General features: G+C 40.2%; 1 protein-coding gene across 1 annotated transcript in view; it reads left to right on the forward strand.

Annotated features, from left to right (window-relative positions):
- The window catches only part of SPIDR (scaffold protein involved in DNA repair), a 273,651-nt gene that overhangs the window by 182,743 nt on the left and 63,717 nt on the right, over positions 1 to 27,191 (forward strand). The window contains exons 10-11 of the mRNA XM_054985150.1: positions 16,236 to 16,440; positions 18,590 to 18,864. Coding sequence (XP_054841125.1) covers positions 16,236 to 16,440; positions 18,590 to 18,864 — 480 coding nt within the window. The remainder of the gene's footprint in view (positions 1 to 16,235; positions 16,441 to 18,589; positions 18,865 to 27,191) is intronic.

A 27,191-nucleotide genomic window follows, 5' to 3' on the forward strand; every position in this document is an offset into this window, starting at 1 on the left:
AAACTCTCACTAAGAAAGAACATGAGGGTCCACTTAAGAGGGTCCACTTGACCGCTGGAGAATTCTCTGAACTCCTATTAAAAACAGGTGACAGAGAGTATCCCAAGTCCAAAGGAAAGGTGACCATCCCTGCAGACCTGGGCACAGTACTGACGACCCTAGTAGACCTAACAGCCATGATATACCCTGATATCGTCACTATCATGAAGAAGTCCATGGGCGGGCTGTGCAAGTGTGCCACTCGGACTCCCAAGAAAGACAAGGCTGCCATCATTAATGAAACACAACTTAACTCCCTCGAAGGGGTAGAAATGGAGTACAGATCTGTGGACTCAGTGGTGCAAATGGATGATGCTGTTCACTACCCTGTGGAGTTCCTCAACCCTCCTGGCTTCCCAGCCCACAAGCTTCTCCTCAAAGTGGGAGCTCCAGTGATGCTGCTCCAGAACCTCAGCCCACCCAAACTCTGCAATGGCACCAGACTGCAAGTGAAAGCCCTCCACAGGAACATCCATCGAGGCCACATTGTTCACCGGCAGGGCTCAAGGGGAGTCAGTGTTCATACCACACATACCATTCATACCATCAGATAACCTCTTCGAGTTCAAGAGACTGCAGTTCCCCCTCAAGGTCTGCTTTGCTGTGACGATTAACAAGTCCCAGGGGCAGACACTGAAGGTGGCAAAAATTGACTTGAGGGAGGACTTCTTCTTCCATGGGCAGTTCTAGTTGGCTTGTTTCAGAGTGAGCTCACCCAGCAGCCTGGTGATCCTAGCACCTGAGGGAAAAACCGCCTGTGAGGTCTACAAAGAGGTCCTATAGTAGAAAAAAAAAGGTTTTTACGTATTTTTAACTTTATTTATTGCACTACAATCTTTTCCTTTTAAAATCTCTTCAATAAACGTTACATTTTGAAATTCACTTCATCAGTTTTCGGCATCAACACGTTTCGCTTTAATCAAACACTTTTGTGACGCTCGGGTACTATGCCATCGGGTACAAAACCAACTCCAACCCCCTCCCCCACAAACTGAAAAATGTTACATACCCATAAGTATTATAACTGGAATTAAAGTAGTTAAATACCATAGTGAAGCACGGGCATCAAGCTAGTTATGGTATATAATCAGAAACCTCTGAGTTACTAGTTGCACTGCTTAGACATGCTTTATCATTTTGGGTTTGCTCATCACTCTCTACTTTTGTTAATTTCAGAATTGCTTTTTTAGTGCACAGTGCAAACAGTTGCCATTTGTACATTAAATCTGAACTGCTGCCATGCTTTGCTGTTGAGTTGCAAGGAAAACTAGTGACCTTTACCTACATACATCCTTTGGCTGCAATCAGCTGAAGTATTGACAGAATCTAAAAAAAGTGTTCTCTGTTACAGCAAACTGGGAATGATAGTCACATCCTTGTTTAATTTGTCATAGCCATGCAGTTTCTGTATGAACAAGCTCCATGGTTTTTTACCCCCTGGGTAGCGAATAGGAGGAACTAATTAAAAACCCTGGAAAGCTGGATCAAGAACATAATTACAATAATACAGCTTAAATATAGCTAAGCAATGTCTCAACTTGTTTTATTTTGCTAATACTACAATACTTAGTTAAAGACACGAATACTTGGCTGTGTCTTCTCTCATCATATGCCTCTTGCATTAACAATCCGAGTAGCTGAAGCAATTACTTCTGAAGTCAAATAATTTGCAACTTTGCTGGAAGAGTTTATTCACGAACGTTGCAAGACCTGTATTTCCTCAACAGAATTTTATCTATAGAAAATTTATCAATTATTTTGTCAGCTAGTTTTTCAAATATATTTTGTGGATGTAAAAGTATTCTTCTTGGAAAGTCCATTAGAAAGCAAGAACATTAAGTTGCCTAGTTTAGATGCACAATAATGTTTTCTAGTACCAGATACCTTAAAGAGGCATGGGAATTCTTTAGGGGAAAGATTAGGTGAAACGTCAGCAATCTACCTCCCTGGAAGTACTACCCATCTGATATGCTTTCAGTCTGGTTCATTGTGCTGGGAAGAGCGCATGCATCTGAAGATTCCCTGACCTGTCTTTTAAATCGCAGGATAGCAATGATAGTAATGTTAGAAGGCAAACTTGCAGTGCCATCCTAGGTCAACTTAGAATCCTACTCAGGTCTATTCAATGGGGCTTATTTCCATGAAAGTGTTCTTAGAATTGCAGTTAGTTCCTAGCTAGGCGAAGGTCAGCTTTATATAAAAAAGGGTGGGTGTGCAGGAGCTCATAAAGGAACATTGCCCTCAAATTCAAATTTCTTTGAACATATGCTCAACATTTGAAAATGTTGTGCTAATGATCAGTGTTCTATCTATAAAAATCACCTTTACACAATGGTGTGAGAGCAAGTATAGTGTAGTGGCGACCCAGGTTCGATTCCCCACTCTGCTATGGAATTTTGCTGGGTGACTTTGGGCCAGTCACATACTGTCGCTTAACAGGATTGTTGTAAGGAAAAAATGGAGGAGAATGATGTAAGCCACTTTGGGGTCCCCACTGGGGACAAAGGTGAAGTATAAATGAAATAAAAGTAAAAATAAATAAACCTAGGACATTCAAGAAGGCAATCCACTCTGTCTCTCAGGACACTTTTCAGTCTGGTTGTAGGATGGGCTGTGGGACAGTGACGGCTGTGGTGGCTTTAGTTGATAACCTCCATCTGAATATAGTCAAAGGTAATGTTTCCTTGTTGCTTCTCTTGGGTCTGTCTGCAGCCTTTGATACAGTAAACCATGCCATCCTGTCAAGGGGTTTGGAGACGTGTCAGGGATGTGCCTTGAACTGGTTTAAATTGTTCCTCATGAAACAGACTCAAAGGGTTGTTTTTGGTGACTAGCTATCTTCAGTGTGGGAATTATTTTGCTGGGTACCACAGGGCGCAATCTTATTCCCTGTGTTATTCAACCTCTATGTAAAGCCTTTAGGAGAAATCATTTGTAGCTATGGAACTGGATGCTACCAATTTGCAGATGACACTCACCTCTATATCTCACTATCCTAATCCCCTGATTATGCAGTAGAGGTCCTGAGTTGTTTCCTGACTGCTGTGGTCAAATTGCAAACAAATTGAAACTGAACCCAGACAAGACAGAAATTATGCTGGTTGGAAAGACGAAAATATTGAAAGACATTGTGCATCCCACTTTTGATGGGGTTCAGTTGACCCTTGCTGATTCTGTTAAGAGACGGGGTTCTACTGGATCCAGTGCTGCTGCTAGAGAAGCAAGTAAATGCAACTGCAAATAAGGCCTCCTCCAAACTCAGACTAGCCTGGAAGATAGCTCCCTACCTTGACACAACTGATCTGGCCATCTGGATTCACGTCAAATTACTTTCATCGTTAGTCATCTATGCAGTCCCTCATTAGGCACAGTGCAAGTGCAGACTAGCCACAGGAAAAGATTTTCAAGTTCTCAAACAGTAAGGGGCACTCTGCCCTCTCAACACACATGTGCATGAGTTTTCCTGCTGAAATGAAGCATTGTCAGACCTGGTGTCCCTCAGTTTCTTTTTTGCCGCCACTGAGAAAGATTCTTCTCTCTATCGTTCTCCTTCTGATTCTCCAAACTTGTCTCAACTCTGATTGTTTGTACAGCAAAAGTAAGATTATTTACAGGCAAATATATCTCGGAAGGTACTGTTTAAAAAGTGCACAAAATGTGACACCAAATAGCCACATACGGACGAGCCTGAGCTCTGCTTGCTTTGTCTGAGGGAATTGTATAACGTTGCTGCCTGTCAGCTTTGCCAGCATTTCACCTCAAAGGCCAGGAGTGATCGAGCCTCCCATCTGAAATCTGCTATGTGAGAAATGGGTGTTTGGGGGTTCTGACAGGCTGACATCGAAGTCATCTGCTGAGCATGGACCCAACTCCCATTCTGAAAGACTTTATCGGTTCCTAAGACTCATACAGTGGATCCAACATGGAACCGCTGACCCATTCCAAGGGTGCCACCTGCTGAATCCCATCTGTCCTGGGCATCAACACCTGCCAAATGGCTAAAATGCAATATGGACTCCACTATGATCACCAGATAGATCCAAGCATGCTACATCAGAACTTCCAGTAAAGAAGGTTAAGACAAAAACCAAACAACCTAAAAGACTAGCTTCGATCTCATCACATCATTGACACCATCATTCTCCGTCCTCAACACTCTCACTGATTATTGAGGAGGAAGATCATTACTGTTCCTTTGACTCCTTCTCCTCCAACTACTCCAACATTGCATAATGAGGAAGAGGAAATGAGCCCAATAGAGGAACTATATTCAGTCTTCTCCACAGATCCAACTCAATCGGTTCTATCAACAATGATTTCAACTTTCCCAATTCTGACAGTTTCCACTCCATTGACGCGTACACCCATCCAGTTACTGACTCAAGGCAATTCAACAGCAATCTACCCAACCTTTACCACAGACATGGAACCTACCATCAAGTCCATCAAGTACACCACCTATGCCTTGGCCAACAGGTTCCATCTACCTGCCTCAGATTCCAGATTAGCAAGAGTTCTTGTCCTAGCTACAAGTAGTGCCTCTACTCACTTCTGCACCAAATGCCTTGGTTCCAACTTCGTCGGTTCCATCTCACAGACTCAACACAATACCCAACTCCTTTGGATTCAGAGGAAGAGGAAGAAGTGATTTCACTTTCAGATGCCACATCTGATCTTGCATCAGACCCCTCTCCTGAGGAAGTGGTCGGAGAAGTAGCCTCATCATCTCCCAATGATTGCTTCCACCTCTTCTCCGAACAAATGCTGAGGATGGTGACAGCCCTACACTTGGATGTCTCAGCAGGAACACCCAAACCAAAGAAGCCCTTTACTCAGACTCACCAGCATCACTAGCCTTCCCTGCTGCTCAAGACCTTCTGGACATTGTGCATGGCATATGGGAAAAACCAGCATCCATACTTGCCATTTCTCACAAAATTGAGAATTATTATAAATTAAAACAACAGGATTGCGCTTACGTCTTTAATCATCTCCATCCTTCTGAGGAGAGGAGATCCAATCCAAATACTGTTATGGATCCCACTCCTCCCCTGTGGACAAAGAGGGACACCAACTCGATGCTCTAGGAAGAAAGATATATTTCACTGCAGCACTTAATTTCCGCATAGCTAACTATCAGGCTATAATGGGCTCCTACAGCCTATTCCTGTGGGAACAGCTGTCCAACTATGTACAAGATCTACCCGAGGGCAAAAAGGCACTTATAAGAGTACTAAAAGGTGAGGCCAAAAGACTGGCCAAACAACAGATGTAAGTGGGTAAACACACAGCTGACTGCTCTGCCAGGTCCATGGCTTCATCTTCTGTTTCACACTGTCACTGTTGGCTACGTTTGACTATCCTGCCACAAGACAAACACAATAAAATTGAAGATTTCTCATCTGAGAGCACTGTCCTCTTTTCCAAAAAGACTGATTACTCTTTTCTTCAGATGAAAAAGAACCATCAGACTGCCCATTCCCTGGGAGTCATTGCACCTCCTCAACAACAGCAACAACATTAACCATTTAGATATTGATACTGGAACCGTCAGCCCCTACCATCAGCACTCTACAAAATACAAGTATCAGCCATACTAACCCCAAGGAAGCTATTCCTCCTCCATCTGTCAGTCTGGAGGTAAACGGTCTACCAAGACAAGACCCTAAAAGCCTAAATCTCAGTCTCCAAAGTTCTCCAAATCGTAGAAGCCACTCTTCTTACTTATCATTCCACAGTTGACACATTTCTATTCCTTTATGGACTGATTGGTTCCATTTCAGTCGAGTTGGGACATGATTACCAATGAATCCATTCCTGGGTACTCACAGTTGTAAGCCAGGGTTACCATTTACGTTTTTCGGATCTGCCTCCTTTATCCCCACCAGGGAATGCCTCAACCTGTTCTGCTCAGGAATTCTACCTGTAATTGTTGAGGTACTGTCCAAAGGAGCTATACAAAGAATACCTCCAGAAGTCCCTCCCCACCGGGGATTTTTTATAGAGATTTTCTTGTGAACAAGAAAAATGGTAGTCGACTTCCGGTTTGGGATTCATGGAGGTCTAACGCAGCTCAGGGAGCTGGGCTGTCCGTGCCACTGTTTGTGGAGGCTGGAGGGGCGCCAACTGCCCACAGCCCCCTGTTCTCAGGTGGAGAACAGGTAAGTACGCTTAAGAACCTGAGGGCACGTTGATCTCGGGTGTGAGGGGGGTTCTACACAACGAGCCCCCGTCCACTCGAGGTCCCACCCGAAGAAAGGTTGCCAAAATCTCTGCAGCGGCTCTGGAGTCAGTTTCTGGCATAAGACCTACATACCCAAGCTTCAGTAAACCGAAAAGGGAATAAGAACTAATTGGATATTTGAAGCAGCGATTACAACCCAAGAGAAACATCTAAGAAGGTAAAGATTGCTATCTCTTAATACGGGACAGATTACAAAAAGGAATAAAGTGATAAAGAGAATCTAAAAACTGCAAGAGACTTGTTATGTAAAGGAGGAAGTTCTGGCAAATTAAATTTTAAAAAGTGATACTGTAAAGAGAAGTTAATGCAGAAAATTGACTATTGTTTACATACCTGCGGCTAGGAAGAGATAGCAGACTGTGAGAAAGTTTTAATATCGTGAGAACTGCTGTGAAAAGAAGAGGAACAGGAAGTGCGTCAGAATCATAAAGAGACTGGCAAGAAGCGGCTTGTTAACAACGGAAGTGGAAGGTCGCCATTTTGAAACAGGGCAAAGCTGTGACTTCAAGGAAAACGGAAGTAGGCCATCTTTGGTGAAGGTAAGGGCGATTGCTTCAATACAAAACCATAGAGAAAAAACGCCTGACATTTTGGACTATGCAAATTTTTTTTTCTAAAAAATAAACTGAATGTGGACTTTTAAAAATAACAGAAAGCAATAAACTAGCGCCACAGAGTTGAGGAAAAGAGCGGACACGTGGGAGTGAAGTAGAGCTAGCCCCACGATGTCGAAGAAGGAGTGGCAAACCGCGCTGGAGAATTTGGATAAAAAAGTTTCAGAAGGAAATAAAGAGCTTAAAGAAATGATGCAGGAGAATTTTAAGGACTTTAAAGAGGCACTAAAATCGGAGATGGCAGAACTCACAAAAAAAATGGATCAAGTACAAAATGACTTGCAAGCTACACAGCAGAGAGTCAATGTAGTGGGGAACGTGGTTGACACTTTAACAGACGTGCAGAGAACGGAGATGCGAGGAATGAAGGGAAGAATGGCCGTAGCTGAATGTAAACAAATGGAAAAGCAACTCAGATTTCGCAGAATTCTGGAGATTGTGGAAAAAACAGCCCAAGAGCAGATTACAGAAATTTTCGCGGGTTACCTGGGGAAAGAAGAAGAGGAGGTTGCAGCTCTTCTGGACGTGGCATACAGAATTAACTCAAAATCTGCAGCTCAGAAGAAGTTACCAAGGGATATGATTGTGCAATTTACGACCAGAAACATAAGAGAGTCAATCGTAAGCAAACAGTTTCAGGAACCATTAGAAGTCGACGGGAAGGTGATGAGAGTTATGAAAGAACTGCCCAGAGCGGTGTTGTTGGAGCGGAAAAAATACAGAGAGCTGGTCCAGATGTTAAAGGATTTGAAAATTAGGTACAGATGGGAAATACCAGAAGGACTGGCATTTGAATTTGGTGGAGTAAGGAGAAATATCAGGTCGGGTCACGAGATGGAAAACTTTATTAGGGACAATGAAAAGGACTTACCAAAAAGTACAAGAATGTGATCATGGAGTATAAAATAATATCTTGGAATGTAAATGGACTAAATTCACCTTGTAAGCGTAAGGCTATTTTCCACTGGCTTTTAAAACAAAAGTGTAATATAGTATGTCTCCAAGAGACACATATCAGAAAGCAGGATTTAAAGTATTTGAAATTTGTAAAGCTTGGAAATGAATTTGCTGCAGCCTCCAAAAAGAAGAAGAGAGGAGTTGCGTTGTATATAAAGGAGGAACTGCAGCCAAAATTAATTTTAAGTGATGCAGAAGCTAGATATTTAGCAGTGGAGATAATTTGGAATTCGAAGAAGACCTTGGTGATTGGAATTTATGCACCCAATGGCACAAAAGAAAACTTTTTCAAGGATTTACAAAAACAACTCGATGAGCTGACCTATGATCAAATAATTCTGGCAGGCGACTTCAATGGAGTTACAAACTTGGAAGAAGATAAGAAATCTAAAATTGCACACACAAAAAGAGGACTTTTGCCAAAGTCGTTTTTTGCGATTAAGGAACAGGAAAGTCTGGAAGATGTATGGAGGAGACAAAATCCAAAAAACAGACAGTATACTTTTTATTCTGCGAGACATGCTACTCTATCAAGAATTGATATGATCTGGGCTTCCAAAGAACTAATGTTGTGGACTAGAGATGTGGAGATAATGCCTAAGGTAGGCTCAGATCACAATCCTATCATGTGGAGATTTGGAAAAAATACTAAAAGAAGAGGATGGAGAATAAATGAAGACTTGCTGCAGATAGAAGATAACATGGCGTTGCTACGAAAGGAGACCAAGTTCTTTATACAGTACAATTTAAATAAGGATGTGTCAACTCATAAGGTATGGGACACTTACAAAGCTGTAATGAGGGGAATATTGATGGACTTGAATGCAAGGGACAGAAGGAGAAAAGAAGAAAAAAGAAAGGAAATAACCGAAAAAATTAAAGCCAAAGAGATACAACTTAAGAAAAGACCAGGGAAGAAACGGATATATCAGGATATAAAAATATTGCAGGAGCAATTGACGGCAAGGAATAACAAAGAGTTGGAGTGGAACTTGAAAAAAATGAATCAAAAAACGTTTGAAGGTGCAAATAAACCTGGCAAATATCTAGCTTGGCAATTAAAAAAGAAAAAAGAGAAGAAAACCATAATTAAAATACGAGAGGAAGTCAGAACATTATTGGACCAACCAGCTATTAGTAGAGCTTTTTATAAATTTTATGCAAAACTGTACCAGAAAAAAGTGAATAGAGATTCAATAGCGGAGTATTCGGAAAGAATGAAACTTCCAACGATGTCAGAGGAATGGAAAGAAAAATTAAATAGGGAAGTGACAGAGGAAGAAATAAAAGAGGCCATCCAATCCACAAAATTAGGGAAAGCACCGGGACCGGATGGACTGACGGCAAAGTTCTACAAAATGATGGCTAGCGAATTGGCACCTTTTTTGAGAGAGGTAATGAATGAAGTTATGCAAGGCCATAAGATTCCCGATTCATGGAACGAAGCTAACATATCACTGATTCTGAAAGATGGACAGGATCTGACCAATGTTAAAAATTATCGGCCAATTTCGTTGCTGAATAATGACTACAAAATATTTGCAAAAGTTTTGGCGGAAAGGATAAAGGGATGGCTGTTAGAATTTATTGCAGAAGAGCAGGCCGGATTTTTACCTAATAGACAAATTAAAGACAATTTAAGGACAGTAATAAACGCTATTGAATACTATGATAAGCACTGTGATAGGGAGGTTGGTTTCTTTTTCGTGGATGCAGAAAAAGCATTTGACAATCTGAACTGGGACTTTATGTTTGCCACTATGGAAAAGCTGCAAATGGGAGCAAAGTTCATACAAGCAGTTAAAGAAATTTATAGAGACCAAAGTGCAGCGATTGTAGTGAATGACGACTTAACTAAAAAGTTGAAAATAAGCAAAGGTACAAGACAGGGCTGCCCTCTGTCTCCATTGTTGTTCATTTTGATCTTGGAAATACTGATGATTCAAATACGAGAGGACGATACAATTCGAGGCATAAAAATAAAGGAATTTTCCTACAAGGTCAGAGCATTTGCGGATGATATAATGTTAATAGTAGATGATCCAATTGAGAACATGCCTAAAATAATAGACAAAATAAAGGAATCCGGAGATTTGGCTGGATTTTATGTGAATAAAAAGAAGCCGAAGATACTATGTAAAAACATGACCAAGCAGAATCAGCAAGAACTAATGGAGATAACGGATTGTGAGGTAACTAATAAAGTAAAATATCGTGGTATTGAACTGACTGCGAAAAACATAGATCTATTTAAAAATAACTATGAGAAATTGTGGATACAAATAGAGAGAGACTTGATAAAATGGAACAAACTGAATTTATCATGGTTGGGAAGAATAGCAGCAGTAAAGATGAATATTTTACCACGTGTGATGTTCTTGTTGCAAACAATCCCAATTATCCGAGACTCTAAACAATTTGACAAATGGCAAAGGAAAATTTCAGACTTTGTGTGGGCAGGCAAAAAACCACGTGTGAAAATGAAAGTATTACAGGATGCGAAGGAAAGAGGTGGTTTGCAACTGCCCAATATAAGACTATACTATGAAGCAATTTGTCTGGCATGGTTAAAAGATTGGATAACATTAAAAAACCATAAATTGCTGGCTTTGGAGGGACACAAAAAGTTGTTTGGATGGCATGCCTATCTGTGGTACGATAAAGTTAAAACAGACTCTATGTTTTTGCACCACTATATTCGAAGAAGCCTCTTCACAATCTGGAAAAAGTATAAGGTTTATCTGGAAGATGGAATTCCTTCATGGGTGGTTCTGTATGAAGTAATAGATCCGAGAACTGTCGACAATGAACAGCAACGTTTGACCTACAAGGAGATAACACAAATACAATATTCAACAATAAGAATAAAGACAGAAGAAGAGCTGTCTCCTTGTTATGGATGGTTTCAATATAGACAGATCAGAGATCTTTTCAATTCGGACTGTTTAAAAGGAGGAATAAGAATGGAAAACTCAGAATTAGAAGACGTGATACTACAAGAAGGCAAAAAAGAAATTTCAAAGATTTATAAAGTACTTCTAAAATGGCATACGGAGGATGAAATAGTAAAAGTCCAGATGGTGAAGTGGGCAGTAAATTTCAATAAAGAAATAACAATGGAGGCGTGGGAGCACCTGTGGAAAAACACATTGAAGATTTCAACTTGTACGAACATTAAAGAGAATGTATACAAAATGATCTATAGATGGTATCTAACACCAAAGAAGATTGCACTGGGAAACACTAACATGTCAGATAAATGTTGGAAATGTAAAAAGCACGAAGGGTCACTATATCATATGTGGTGGACTTGTGAGGTAGCTAAGCAATACTGGGGAGATATAATTGAAGCAATCACTGAAATTTTACAAATCCAAATAAATAAGAACCCAGAATTGTTGCTACTGAACTTGGGAATGGAAGGTGTTCCAGTGCAGTACAGAACATTGTTATTTTATATGACCACAGCAGCAAGACTTTTGTACGCGCAGAAATGGAAAATACAAGAAATACCAACTATAGAAGATTGGATTTATAAATTGCTGTACATGGCGGAGATGGACAAAATGACAAGAATACTTAAAGATCTTGATCCAGGACAATTTATTGCTGATTGGGGGAAATTGAAACAATATTTAGCAAAAAAATGGGATGTGAAGGGAGAACTGTGGCAGTTTGAGAACTATTAAATGGGATGTTGTAAACAGAAGAGATAAGCGACTTTACCATTAAGGGGGAATTTAATTATTACAATCTAAGCTAGTATTATGTTTAAGCAAATCTTACTTAGAATATAGAGTTTAATCAAGGAAGAGTAAAATGGATACATTGGTGGATTAGTGATTTTAATACAGTATATATATAAAACAATTTGAATATGCTTGGAGTAAGAGATATTACGATATATGTGTTATAGAAGAATAGCAGTGAAGTCAAGTTAAGTAATAAGAAGGGTTAAGGGTTGGAAAGCTGTTGGAAGTCGATAAGGAGGGGGGAGGAAAGGGTGGGGGTTAGAGTAAATTAGATATGATGGGAATGTATGTATTAAATATGAAATATAAACTCACCAATAAATTTTTTTTTAAAAAAGAAAAAGAAAAATGGTAGAGTCTGTCCTATCTTGCTTATCTGTGGTTTAAACAAATTCATTAAAGTTGAAAAGTTTTGAATTTTAACTCTAGCCAGTGTCATAAAGTATTTAGAACCAGGAGACTAGTTTACTGTAATAGATCTCAAGGACACATACTTTCACATTTCTGTACACCCCGACCATAGGAAATACCTCAGGTTCTTGTACCAAGGGGAAATCTTCCAGTATACTCCCCCCCCCCTTTGGGCTATCCTCAGCACTACGTATGTTTACCACGTGCATGGCTGCTGTGGTAGCCTTTCTCAGGTCTAAGGGGTGTTCTGTCTACCCCTGTCTAGATTATTGGCTCCTTGTTGCCCGCTCCAGAGTCCTGCTCTTAGAGCACTTGACATGGCCATACAAACAGTGTCTTCCTTGGGCCTTGTCATCAATGGGAAGAAATCCTCCCTTTCACCTACTCAATCTATCTAATTCACAGGGGCTATATTCGATGCTATGATAGGGAGAGTTTTCCTACCATTGGACAGGGCAGGGCCATTCCGTTCCCTCACTATCCATTTCCAGTCTAACTACTTCCAGTTAGCCTTGTCCATTCAGAGGCTGTTAAGACTGATGGCAGCCACTACTAGTGTTATTCCTTTCACCAATCTCTATGAGACCCTTACAGAACTGGTTCATCAGATGCTTCAACCCAATCACAGATCCTCAGCAGATTAGACTTTCTATCCCCAGACCTATAGTCAGATCCCTTGAGTGGTGGTCACATAAGGAAAACCTCCTTAGGGGTATGCCCTTTTGTATCCTGCTCCTGGAAATCTCTATCACCTCTGATGCCTCCCTTCTCAGTTGGGCGGTGCACTGCAGTAACCTCTCTACCCAGGGTACATGGTCTGACTCAGAAGCTGGTATGGATATAAATGTTTTAGAATGAAGGACAATCTGTTACTCCCTTGCTTCCTTTGTAGGTCTCTTACACAACAAAAGAGTTGAGGTACATACCTACAGCATGACTGCACTTTACTATCTGAACAAGCAAGGGGGAACAGATTTGTTGACTGTGTGCCGAGGAACTATGGCAGGCTCTCTAAGCAGAGTATTCAAATCACACCACGAGTGGTCTATCAACAACAACTACATACGTCCCATATTCCAGAAGCAAGGATTCCTGGAAGTGAAAATTTTTGAAACCTCTTCCAACATCAAGGCCAGAACTTTTTGCTTCCTGGCAGGCAGGGACCCCAATTCCCTGGGGGACGCCTTCCAAATTCCCTGGAGCCAGGGCCTATTCTATGCTTTTTCTCCAGTATCCCAGAGTGCTGAGCAGAATCCATCACTACCAGACACACTACATCCTCATCACTCCTTTCTGGCCACACCAAGACTGGTTTCCGACCCATATGTGGGACATGTGCCAGAAACAATTCATACTGTCATGGGCTAGGTCAGCCCAAGCAGAGTTGTCCAAGTCTGGTCTGAGGTCAGAGCACAAGTCCAAAGCCAGGAGTGAGTCCAAAGTCCAGAATCTGAAAGCCAAGTCAAGAGGTCTGTAGGTCAGTTACTAATCAGAGTAAGGGCAATCCAGAAACAAGATCAAGGCACAGTCCAGGGGTCACATGGCAAGGCAAGAGCAAGGCAAGATTCAGCAGAGTGGTCGCTGACAGAACAGGAGTCTGACATGTTGCTTCCACACCTCCTGGTCTTCTGTGGCTGGGTTTTATAGACAGGCTGGGCTTGCAGCCAGCTGCTTGGGAGTTATCCTGTGCTCATTTCTCATTGCTCTCAACAAGCAGCTGACGTCTGGCCAGGAGGCATGCACTTTGCCGCCTCTCCTGCAGCTCCACATGCTGCTTTTGTCTGCGGCGCTCTCTGGGTGACGCTGGAGTTTTGGGCATCCTTGTGCTTCATCAGAGGTGTTTGAGCTGGAGGGCATTGGTGCCTCTGACTCAGCTGCTGACTGAGGACTTTGGAGATCTGAGGAATAGGAGCCATGCTGTGAGTCTGAGGGGTGGACGCATCATGATGGAGGATCTGGTCTCTGGGAATGAAGTCTGGGACCTATTCCTCAGATCTCCACCTTCTCAAGCCCAAATTATACTGAAAGTTCACAAGCTTCCACAAGGTTCTCCTATGGCCATAAGTGGAACAAGTTTGCTTCCTGGGTAATGGACACTACATATACCCCCTTTTCATGTCCTCTGACCTTCATTTTTGAATATCTACTATCACTATTGAAACTGGGTGGTGGACACTACACATTCCCCCTTTTCATGTCCATTGACCCTAATTTTTGAATATCTGCTATCACTATTGAAACAGGGGCTAGTTGCCTCCTCAATTAAGGTTCGCCTAGCAGCCATTTCTGTGTTTCATGGCAAGACAGTTTTCTCTCACCAAGCATCTAAGCAATTTCTTAAGGAAGTAGTTATCATCTTGCCCCCTAGGACATCCACAGTACCACAATGGAGCCTTTCACTTGTATAAGTGCAACTCGTGCCACCTTCATTTGGACCACTGACTCACTGTACCCTTTCCTTTCTGGTAGCTGTCACTTCTGCTAGAAGAGTAGGGGAGTTAACTGCTCTCTGCACAGATCCCCCCTCCCTTCATGCAATTTTTTCTCAAAAAGGTAATTCTATACCCAAGTTTGGAATTCCTCCCTAAAATAGTGTCTAGGTTCCACCTACAGCAAAGGGTTATCCTACCTGTACTTTTTCCCAACCCAACCTCAGAATCAGAAATATCCCTTCACAGATTAGATGTAAAGAGGACGCTATTATATTATCTACACAGAACCAAGCCCTTCAGAAAATCCAAGGCCCTTTCTGTTTGTTATGCAGCCCCACATAAGGGCCTTCCCACTGCTAACCAGTCTCTCTCCAGGGGGAAAGTAGCAGCATTAGAATGTGCTATACTCAAGCCTAGGTACCTTGTCCAATGACAAACAAGGCTCCCTCTACAAGAAAGCCATCTTCATCGGCTGCTTTTCTTCAGGGAACTCCGCAACGAGACATCTGCAAGCTGCCACTTGGTCATCTGCAGACACCTTTATCTGTCACTGCTCAGGAGACGCTCATGCTAGAAGAGACGCTGCAGTGGGGACAGCCGTCCTGCATTCACTATTCAGTTAGACCTCTTACACCCTCCTCCATTGGTGAGTAGCTTGCTATACTCCCAATGTGGAACTGTACAGAAGACCGAGGATGAAAACAGGGTTGCACTTACCTGTAACTGTTGTTCATCTAGTGTCTTCTGTGCAATCACACATTCCCTCCCTCCTACCCCACTGCGAGAGTTTCAAAATCTGTCTCTGGTGGTTTAAGGGAATTGAGGGACACCGAATTGCTCTGCCCTACAATGCTGCATTTTGGTAGGAAAACTCACACACATGTACATTGAGCAGGTGGAGTGCCCCCTACTGTTTGAGAGTTTGGAAATCTTTTTCTGTGGCTGTCCTGTGCAGTCCCCAATGTGTGCCTGCACAGAAGACACTGGATGAACAACAGTTACTGGTAAGTGCAACCCCTGTTTTTTGTTGGAGCAATGTTTCATCTCTATATTTGGAATTATGCTTGCTTTCAAATTTCTGAAATCCATATCCGATTGTGTAGTTTATTGAATATCCCAGCCACTGATCTTACATTGTATAATCCACCGTAAGTCTCAGTGAGAAAGGAGGGATGATAAATAACATTAACAAATAAATAAAAATTAACCAATGAGTTCATCCTAATGGGCTAGCAAAAAACCTAGATGTTCCTTCCTCTACTGCAGCATCATGGTGCTCAGCAGTGTGTTTCCTGGAGCGCACTTGCTGCTTGAGTCTTCAGAATGCAATCCATGGCAGCCATTTTGGGTGGTGCCCATTACCTTTTCTCAAAATTTCTCAAAAAAGTTCTAATCAGTTCAACAAGGTTAGGGACCCCTGCTCTAGTGCATGGAGAATAAGACACCTGGTAACTATTTCGATAGTCTTGCTTTATAACATCTCCTGTGGTGGTTTGGAGCAAAACAAATTTGATAGTAGTGAGCATCTTAAACCTATTAAAAGTAAAGAAAAAAATCTCCTGGTATAGCTCCCAGTAATAACCATATACTAAACAGCTAATATTTTTGTGACTATCCTTCAAACTGTGTATTAAAAAAACTTAAATGGTTACTGAAATAATTTTAAAAGCATGCAAGAAAGAAATTATATAAATCTGGATCATATTTCCATTCACAGTTATATTCTAACTAGTTTGGAGCTTTAACTTTTTACAATGCAGTGAATATAGGATCATTTTTTTTCCAGGCAAAAACTTCTTCTACTGAATGAAAATGTTCCAGTTATTCTGAATACTTACTTTAGCCAAAAGGTGTTTCTAAAGGAAGAAAAAGAAATGCATAAGCCATGTTTTGAAGAGCCATTGCTTACAAAAAGAAACATATCTCTGGCCCAGATATTCAGTTTATCTGATGCAAAAGATAGTCAACCGCAAGCATCTGCAGTTAATCAGGTAAAGCTTGTTTTTATATTTTTAACACTTTGTACCACGTTAATGAAACAAATATTCAGAAACTGCAGGAATGCTCATAAGCTATCTGTAGCCTTCATTTGAGCTGCTTGAATACTATTCAGTAGTGAATAATATTCATGTTTTTACAAGATAAATTTTAACATGTGGTTCACTTGCTAAACTGATAAGAGAGTTACAATCTCCCTACTGGCCTGAGTAGTGTTGCTGTAGCTTTAGTAGTTTCTGTTCAGTTTGTTTGGAGCTCAGCTTACGTTTACAAGCTTTCTAGAAGAAGATTCAATATTATAAAAAAACAAACGGATGCTACTAGAAACTATTCCCCCCTTTCCCTCTGTAACAAGTTAGCTGCCTCAAATAGGTTCTCTACAGAGGTAGCATAGAAATGTTCTAAATGAATAAATTACACTTAGTACAACTTGCCTCATGTTTTGACATCATTATGCTATTTCGTATGAATGGTGGTGAGTAGGAAAACTCATGTAATAAAACTGGGATATGTGTAATAGTACTGTGCATTGCAGAGGGAGAGAATAGGACTCAGCACTGACTGGCTGTTCCAAGTGTCATCCCCAAGTTTTCTTACAATGTTTAGTTCCTGCTGAATATGTAAACATTTGCTCTCTTTCCCTTTATTATGGGAATATTTATCATTGTGCTATTTTAATAACAAGAGAACAGTTAAACAGTTTTATGATAAAAGAATCATAAAATGTGGGTTGATATGACTGCATGATGTCATTTATATGATATCTGGAAATATTTTTTTTCTTTTTTTTAACTTCTGGGATAACACATTGACTAATATCAGGCAATCTCGTAAAGGACACCAAGGGAAAGAAGCTTCTTTTCTACTTCCATACTAACCCAGAAATGGTGAGTCTCTCTACACAATATTTTTGACGTGTTCTTCATATGTTGGGAGATGCAATGTTAACCTGGAAGCGTAGTTTTAAATGACAGAAGCTGCAGAGATCACTCCGGAAAGGACAGATTCTCCCACAGCCCTCTGCTGCCTCTGACATCTCCCCTTATGGAGCTTTTCCCCTCCTGAGGCTTGGTTAATTCAGGATTTTAAGCAGTGAGAGTGCCTGGGTGAAAGCTCTAGAAGGGGAGATACCAGAGGCAGCGAGGGACTATGAGAGAATCCATCTCCTTCAGAGCGATCTCCTCTGACTCTGTCTTTCAAAGCTACACCTCCCAGCCAACATTGCTTATTCCAACGCTTGATGGACATGTGCCCTGGTGTCTCGTGTAGAGAGACTCAGTAATTTAGCTTTAAAACACCAACTTTAAAATCCAGGAACATAAATTGGATGAGGTTTTGTGTGTTGATGATGGTGCTTTTATTATTCTAGGACCAGATCAATGGCAGTGTCTAGAGAGGCAACAATTTCATGAATTTTGAAGTCAGTTAAAGCTGTGTTATTTTTCTCCTGAAATGATATGACAGTTTTAAAGAAAATGGGAGACAAAACATTAAAAATTGAAATGAACTATTTGCAGTAAACAAAGAAAATGTTGTTATATGGAGCTAGAAGCAGTCCTCTCTACTGTCTGGATTATCCAGAAAAAATACTAAATCCGCAACACCTGTTTAAGAGATGTGGCAATAGTATTTAGTGTATTGTCTGGCTGTAGCACCTTCCTAGTTAGCATCTGGTTGGAAGACGGTCACTGTTTGGCCTCACCAAGGGGAGAAGCTCCCATCTTCCCAGACTAGTCCTGTCTTTTGACTGAAGCAGAGTTTTTGCAGAGTCAGAGCTCCATAGAGCTCTGTATTCTTTCCTCTGGGAGCTTTTTTTTTTAGTCTCTACCTGCTGAACTTCTGCAGATAGAGGCGAGGCCTGATTCATGGCTGTAATTATGTGGCTATGGTTTCACTTTTATCCCAGTTACAAGTTTCTGGTGGGAATTGGAGATTCCTGGATGGCTGGTAGTGTTTTGAGAACACAAAAAAGTATCTCTCCCTTGTGTGGGTCGAAGATTGACTCTGTTTTCCCAACCTGGTTGTAGAGACTGGCCTCTGTAATCCTAGAATGAAATTTAGAGTAAGGAATAGTTTCTCTTGTGTCTGCTTTTGTTTTTCTAATCCTCACAATGATGTGATTTATGGTTTTGTTTTTGCCAGGCTTCCTGTCCCAATATGAAGGCTTTCAAGGCTACACACACTCATAACAATAGTGAATCCAAACTATCCCCCTTTGTAGTTACTTCCTTGAGTGACTCTCTTCTTGATATTGTGGAAATGCAAGGAAGAACTGGAGGAAGAAGAATACAGGTGCAGGTGGTTGTTCAAAGAGTGTATTATCTGCTTGCTAAAGAAGGCTTTAGATGCCATCTTCAAGGAAATGACCCTGCCCAAAACACCACACCGTTACTAAATTCAGATCTGTCAAATGTTAGGTAAGTAACAGTAATTGACCCAGCATGATTTATAACATTGAGGGAAGTAGCAGAGTAAAGAGGTGAACTAGGATGATTAAATAGCATTGCTCTTTCCTGTGGCCTAGAATCAGGGCTTTTTTTCAGCTGGAACACGGTGGAATGGAGTTCTGGAACCTCTTGAAAATGGTCACATGGCTGGTGCCCCCACCCCCTGATCTCCAGACAGAGGGGAGTTTAGATTGGTGCAGAGGGCAATCTTAACTCCCCTCTGTCTGGAGATCAGGAGGCGGGGCCACCAGCCATGTGACCATTTTTTCTGAGGGCAACCCTCTTTTCCCAGAAAAAAGCCCTGCCTAGAATGATCCTGCCTTTTTGCTCAAAATGGGAATGCTGTTTCAAGAAGCAATGGAGAAGGGCAAGGGTATTTGCTCAGGGTATTTCTAATCCACATTAGAAATCTTGCATTGGTTGGGGGTTTGCTCCATTGAGTTAAGAAGCAGCACAAAGTAGTAGAAACTCCCCCAGGGCTGTTTCAGTTTGAGAAAACAACCCAGGGGAAGGGATAAATTAACCCCTAACCCCATCCACCTTTGCTCTTATCCCAAACTTAAGTTTAGGAACAATGTGTCTGTTGCTTGAAAAGAAAAAAAAAAATTGGTAGCTCTGGACATGGAATTCCCAGCACTGCATGTTATGTTTGGCCCTAAAAAGTCTTGGGTCCTGACTACAAATTTTTCCTTCTACTCACTGATTTTTTTTTAAAAAACAGCGTAATGCTGTATTCCAGGAAGCATTGTCGTTGCAGTCCCTGTTACTGTTCTCCCCTCCTCCTGAGGTCAGATAGCAATGGACTTAATTTCTATTTACCAAGAGTAATTGGATGAAGTTATTTCACAAGTACTTTGAAAGGAGGAGCCCGTCAGCCCTTGCAAGTTGTAGCTAAACAATCAACCGCAAAACACACAAGGTATTTTAATGGGAATCTTGATAAGGAACAATACATTATTCCTGCTTACAGTGAGCAACTCTTATGCTGAAGAGATATCTCGGCTCTGCACTTCTGTATTCTTGATATCAATGCGTAATTTGTGTTTTTAATATTTGTTTGTTATAAGTGAGCTCGTGGAATTCAGGGGAAAAAAGAATCATTGGTAGTATTTAGTTTTGTTAATATTGTTAAGCAAAAAGAGAATGAATCAATATTTTAATACTTTTCTTCAAGGCTCAGGGTGGGTAGCAACATTTTCTAAACTCAGTAACAAATTAAGTACAATATTTCAGATTATAGCTACATTTAAGATAAATTCACAGAACATGGTGTCAAAACATTTGGAATTAGATAGCCAAATACAAGGGTGTAGTCAGTTCTTTAAAAAATAACGTTTATATGTTCCTTATCTTCCCTACCACTTTATTCCTTCTGTTGTAGATGAGAAAACACATTTTCTATTTACAAAATGTCTTCTTCCTAAATATTGGTAGGATTGCAGCCTTACACTGTGCAATTACTTGAGGTTGATTCTGTTGACCTTGAAAGGGCTTTCATACAGGTAAACATGCATAGGCTCAGGCAACATGGGTTAGTGACATTTTATCACTATAGTTCCCAGAAAGACAGAACGTTGCTATTTTGGAAACTTTTTATAACTAGCTTTTAATTTCATTAAACTAGGGGTGTGCATAAAATTGTTTTGTTTTCAGTCTTGTTTTTATTCTTTATTTCTGATTCTTTGTTGTACTTTTTATTCTTTATTGTAGTTATTGCATTGTTTGTTTTCTTATATTATTCATTTCTATTGGGTTTACTGAGAAATATTTTTTCCAAAAATGGCCACCTGTCATTTCCTTTAGCAAAAGGTTTATATGGGTATTTGGTTCAGATTTTATCAGTTAATTTTCTAATTTCCCTCCCTATATGAAAGTACCTGGAGGTGGGGATAGTTGTGCTTTGTTTCAGTATTTTTGTTCTGTTCACTATCAATTTTAAGCATGATAACAATGCTTACTGTTCATACTCTTTATATCCTATCTTCCTTTCGTCACAAACCTCTAGATGGCATATATAAGATTCTTCTGTTTTCCCATCCAGGCACTGACGAAGCCAGACTTCCTTAACTTCAGTAAGGCTGACCCTTTCTGCCATATCATGAGACACTCAGCAAAATGGCTAGAACCTAGAAAAAGCAGGTCTTGAGGAAGATGTTGGCAGTCTGAATTTAGAATTTCCCACCATCTAGATCATTCTGAGAATGAGTAGTTTAGAAGGCACAACTCAGGAAAAGACTGTCAGCTAGGCCAGATGGTGCTGAAAAGACGTACAAGTTGATCTGGAGGGACTACAGTGGAAATTTGTCCTTCTGATTGGTCTCTGCAGGATGATGCATGAGCTACCCTGTTTAAGGTGTCCTGGGTAACATAACTATTCTTACAGTCACAAGCTGAAACATATAATACTCCCCCTTCAGTTTTTTTGACATGCGGTGGTTCCTGTATAGTTAGCTTGCCATTTTGGAAAGAAAATGGAACTGCTAGTGGGCTCTGACTATAAACATTACATTAATTATATCATGACATGCTGTGCTATCATTATTGTTCAATGAATCCCTTTGTTTCCTAAATTTACCAAGATGTGCTCCCTCTCTCAAGTTTCACTATAGCGATGTTTTATGAATTATCCTGTTTCAACCCCATGGAGGAGACACAGCATAGAATAAAATATAGCAGTAAAGTTTAGGCTTGGTTGGATATAGGGAATTAAAAGGATGAAAATGTCCCTAAGAGTTTTCAAAGACTCTAATGAGGTAGACCCAGAAAACCTTCCCTACTTGATTTCTGGAATGCTGGGTTGTATCTGGCTTAACTTTGTAGGCAGAACCTGTAGGTAATGCTCTTTGGGTGGTGTTAGTAGTAGTAACCTGAGATATGGTTCTGATTAACTGTGTTATTCATACATTATTTTTATTTATTCACATTATTTATAGTATGCCTTTCTCACTGTGCTACTGTTGTTATTAGTTATCATTAGCGTTAAACATTCTTTCATTTGCGTCATTCACACTCCAAATAGATTTGTTGGATAACCAGACATGTCTCCACTGGGCTGCTACATGGCAGTATTGCTAGGACTGTGCTGATTTCTATTATATTGTTCAAAATCCAGAAGGAAAAATTAAATTTTAATACCCAGTGGAATGCATGTAGCAGGTAATAGATCTTTCCTTGTTACAATATGCCAAGAAGGCCAGCTAGACTGTTGCTAAAGCACTCACATTCATGACTTGTTGATTCCTTTGCCTCTTTTCATTTTGTGAGTCGGGTACAGGCCCGGACCTACCCTGAATTTATCCCCTGGGCATGAGTACATATAGGATGCAGCCTTAAACTAAGGAGGTGCTTAGGAATTGCAGAGGGAGATGAAACTGTCCTAACTATAGACACCACAGACATAATGTAATGGATTCTTTCCAATCCGCTTTAAGGACTGTTTATAGGAGTGAAACAGCTTTGGCCACCCTGGTGATTACCTGCACCAAGAGATGGACAGGGGACTATGACTCCTACTCTGGATCTCTCATTAGCTTTTGATACAATTGATCGTGGTATTCTTCTGGACCACCTTTCTGAGCTGGACTAGGAAGCATTGTTTTATGATGTTTTCAGTTTTATCTGGAGGGTAGGTTTCAGAAGGTGGTGCTTCAGTACTGCTGCTCAGTTTCTTGGCCTTGCCCTGTGGGGTTCTGCAAGGCTGCATCTTGTCCCCTGTGCTTTTAAAACATGTACATGAAACCACTTGGTGAGGTCATATGGAGATTTGGGCTGATAAAGAGGCCAATGGTAAAGGGGACGAAACCAGACTAAGCACCCACAGCTGCTGCCTTTCCCAGGGAGAGAAGGCAAACTAGCAGTGGTGGCTGGAAGGAGAAGGCGGCCCTGCTGCTGCTTTTTCCTTCAGTTCTTCAGTACCTACTTCCATTCAGGAGATCAAGTGATCAAGCAGTAGTGGCTGGGAGGAGGTGGTAACGATTCTTCCTCCTCCTCCACCTGCTCTCCCAGCCCCAGCCAAAGTGAGAAGGTGGGCAAGCCGGAGGAAGTGGTAGGAGCAATTCCCCCTCTCCACAAGATTCTTGTGATCTCCACTTGTTCATTCTAAAACTGGCCTGTCTCACAGCTCGAGACAAGTTTACTCAGCTTTCATGAGATAAATGCATGGGTAGAGGGCCTTTTCCTATGGGGGAAGAAATCTTCAAAGATGAGGATATCATGACAGAAAGAAGAGTTCGTTGGTTGGTAAAACAGTAACAGGCTTTCTGGATTCTGACCTGATAAACTTTTGGCAAAAAGCTGATGTCCCTTTTTCTCTCTGGAAAAGCTCTCAAAGTCTTTGTTCCTCTTGCCACTCTAATGCTGGCTTTTCTACTGTAGTCACCATTCATTAAAACTAAAGCAAGAAACCAACTGGATCTTATTCACAATGACCTGAAAGCGCTGTAGCTGTGTCACAGTCACCATCTGCAACTTTTCAATATAGTAGTCAGTGTTCTATTTTGATTAACCAGTGGGTTGAACAAATGGTGAAAATACAATATAATTTGTTATTCTTTCCAGATTTCCCTTTTTCATATTTGTCATTTATAAAAAGTGGGACGGAGAGAATAATAGTTTTGATGGCTTACTTTGAGAAGATATGGTGCCCCAAAGGTTAAGAACCATGGATCAACTATGTTGCTTTGCCAGACTGATAAAAAGCAGCAACTTACTTTAAATTCCATGTTTTGTATTTCATCCCACCTGTGCCTGTTGTTAACTAACAGAGTGATACATAGTTGCAGGAGTTATTTAATTGACGTAAGTAATGAAGAGCATGTATGCTTTTAATTTGTCTTATGCAATGTAAATCATTTCAGCAGAAATGATTATACTTCAACAACTTTTAATGCATTTCTGTACGGACTTGTGCAGTACTAAATAGAATATATCTTCTTTACCTGATTCAGATCTGAATTATTCATAAACTTTTTTTCATTTTTTGTTTTATCCATGCTTTGTCCACTTATTTATCTTAACATAAACATCATTAAACTTATCTTAAGAACTTCATCTGAATAAAGATAATGAGTCCAATGCTAACATTTCAAGGTAGTTAAATTGAGATTGAGGTCACTCATTGTGTTTACCCTCAGGAAAATCCAAGCCTGAGTTACACAAGACATTTTAAATTAGTGTTTATTGTGGTTAAAGAGGGATGGGAGGGAAAGGACATTTATGGAAAATCCATGTTCACAGATGTTAGCATCTGTCAAACCGTTTTCTTTTGTGGGCAAATTTCATTTTGTTTACAGCATACCATTCATTTTTTTGGACTAAAAGTTTCTAAACAAAACATTCATAAACATATGATTTTTAAGAACATCACTAATTCTTCTGGGATGCATTTTTAAGTGCAAGATAAACAGGAAGCAGACAATCTACATGGTCTTCACTGAATTCCACAAGATAGAAACTTTTCAGTGTCTTTATAAGTGAAGTGTCATATTTTTAGTGTTTTCACAAAGATGTCTACATATTTGGCAGAGATTACATGGTTTCTCCTGTTTATTTGAATAAAACATCTCTCCAGCAAGTTGAAGTAGAGTAATTTAATTTACTTTGAAGCTTTAAAAAAATTCCTAAAGAGTAGCTTTGTGGGGGAGGGGGTCAGTAAAGCATATATTGATAGCTAACCTCAAGTGATTTATATTTAGTATTTACCTTATATCCCCCTTTTCCTTTGATAATTTCAAAGAGGCTTATGTGGAACCTTTTTTTTTAAAAAAAATCCTAGTTTCCTGCTTAATAATTTTGAACCATGGCTCTGTATGGTCTTTTAACTGTCAAGCAGAGCACATCTAAGCAAATTACATTATATATCTATTTTTATGTAATACTTACATATTCTGCCTCTGAAGTGGATGTTTTATCTGATATTTATTTTAGAATTTCTCCAGATTATTTTTTAAAATTTTTCCTGTTTTAACATACTGGGTCCATCGTATTCTTGTGATACTGTTTTCGATACATTTATGATTTATCTTCGTTATAAGCTGCCTTAAGAACCAAAATTTGGCTGAGTATTTGCAGGGTATAAATGTTTAAAATAATAGAAATATTAGCTTAGTTTGCAATATTTCTATATAATGTATTTCAGTTTAACGTGCCTAACCCTATGTTAACTTAGTATTCATTACAATGTATAGCATACCATTATTATCAATTTCTTGCAAATTGGAGACTAAAATAAATAGTGGCCTTAGGTCTGCTGAGTGACTGAAATTAGACTTGGTGGGGACTTCTGTGCTAACCAATCATATGCTATACGACTTGTCAATAAAACCTCTTATTATGTATTTTCTAAGTACCTAGCAAAGTTCTGCCCACAGCTGGAAAATCAGTAAGTGCCTGGATTAGTGTAAGTAGCAGGCAGGTAACTAAACAGTCTGATTCTGGTGACATACAGGGTTAGCATGGTAGCTTCCTTTAGCTGCATATTGTATAGCCTGAGGAAGGAAAGCCAATGTATATCACAATCCTATGCAGAAGTATTCCATCCTAAGCCCATTTGTTTCAGTGGATTGTTTTGCATAGGGATGCTCTGTTAAAAAATGTTATAGCAAGCAGTTGTGTGGAATTGGTTCTCTGGGCTTTCTAGGACCAGGAAAAGTATGTTGTTAGGTGTATCATCTTGAACTGCTTGCAGCCCATTCCTCCAGCCAGCAATCTCAGTGACCCAAGGAGTAAGATGATCCACAGGGCACCTAATTTTAGATCTCTGATGGAGAATGAAAAGAGACTTCGTGAGAGAATGTAGGTAAAGCAGATTAAGTGAAGAACTGGAGTTATAGAAATCATATCTTAGTTGGCTAGCTGTGATGGTGGTGACTCAAGGAAGATGGGTGGGATGATCTCACTTGATTAGATCTCAAGCAAATAATACTTCATAAGGTGCTGGAATATGTCAGTGGAGGTGTCCTAATGATATATCATGTACCACTTATGCTTACAGATGGTTAACTCCAACCAAAAAATAGGAATTGTTTCATGCCTGCAACTACTGATTATACCATATAAGTCTTATGCCAGACAAAAATTAATTCATTCTAAAACACTCAGTATTGGAGTATGAGAGCGGGACCACAAGTGACGCCTGACACAGGTTGGACACTTGCCAGCTTCCCTCAAGTTTTGATGGGAAATGTAGGCAGCTTGGCGGAATGTTGGACAAGTGACAGTTGAAAAATCCATTGGACAGCAGTCAGGGAGTCAAGCTGTAAGACCAGGATGGCTACATTTCCCATCAAAACTTGAGGGAAGCTGACTAGTGTCCAACCTGTGTCAGGCGTCACTTGTGGTCCTGCTCTGAGAAACAAACGTTCAGTGATCCCATTTGATTCACTGTTCTTTAATCGCCTATTTATTTATACCTCACAGTTCTCTTCAAAAAGAAAACCCAAGATGACATTCAGATATAAAATACCCAAATATCATACAAATATCAAATCATTAATTAACAAAATGTTATCAAGTTCTTTGACAGGCAGACAGCTGAAGGTGGGACTGAGCAGGTATAAAAACTGAGCCCTGGGTAGCAAGTTCTCCCTAATTCATATGGATACAAATACTAGTACTTGAATGCTTGTAGTGCAGATGTAGCTATACGTTACATTCTTTTATTTGGTGCTGATATTAAGTAATGCAGGGGTCCCCAGCCTTTTTGAGCCGATGGAGCCCTTTGGCAATTTTACACAGGATGAAGGGCACAACCACAAAATGGATGACTCAGGAACTGCAGCCACCCACAAAAAGTCAGGGAGTGAGGTTATGCATAGTTCTTTATGTGTAGATGTGCTAGTATTGTCATATTTTTATTTCTGGTTTGTAAACAGTTTGATTTAATTTTTAAAATAAAAAATTAATTAAAATTAATAAAAAATTAATTTAAAAACCTTGACTGTAACTCTTCAGCATTTTAGACGGAAGCTGTTTTAAAAATTAACCCAATATTTTCTTATATACACACAAGTATACATGTTAAGCTAGCTAGCTAACAAACATGCATCTGTCAGTATCTCAGATCTCCAATGGTCATTGGAAACTGCTGGGCAAAACCCCCACCTGGCGCCATCTGCTTTTTAAAAATCTAACAGATGCCAGGAAAGGTGTCAGTGGGCTCCATGGCGTTGGGAACCCCTAATGCAATGACTGGGAGCCCCAAATTAACAGCCTTGTGCAAATCATAAACTCCTGGCTTCCCATCTGTAATCTAGGGGTATACTGAACTAATGTATTATTGAAATAATATTACTGAACTA

The sequence above is a fragment of the Eublepharis macularius genome, chromosome 7, assembly GCF_028583425.1.
Source record: "Eublepharis macularius isolate TG4126 chromosome 7, MPM_Emac_v1.0, whole genome shotgun sequence".
NCBI lineage: Eukaryota > Metazoa > Chordata > Lepidosauria > Squamata > Eublepharidae > Eublepharis > Eublepharis macularius.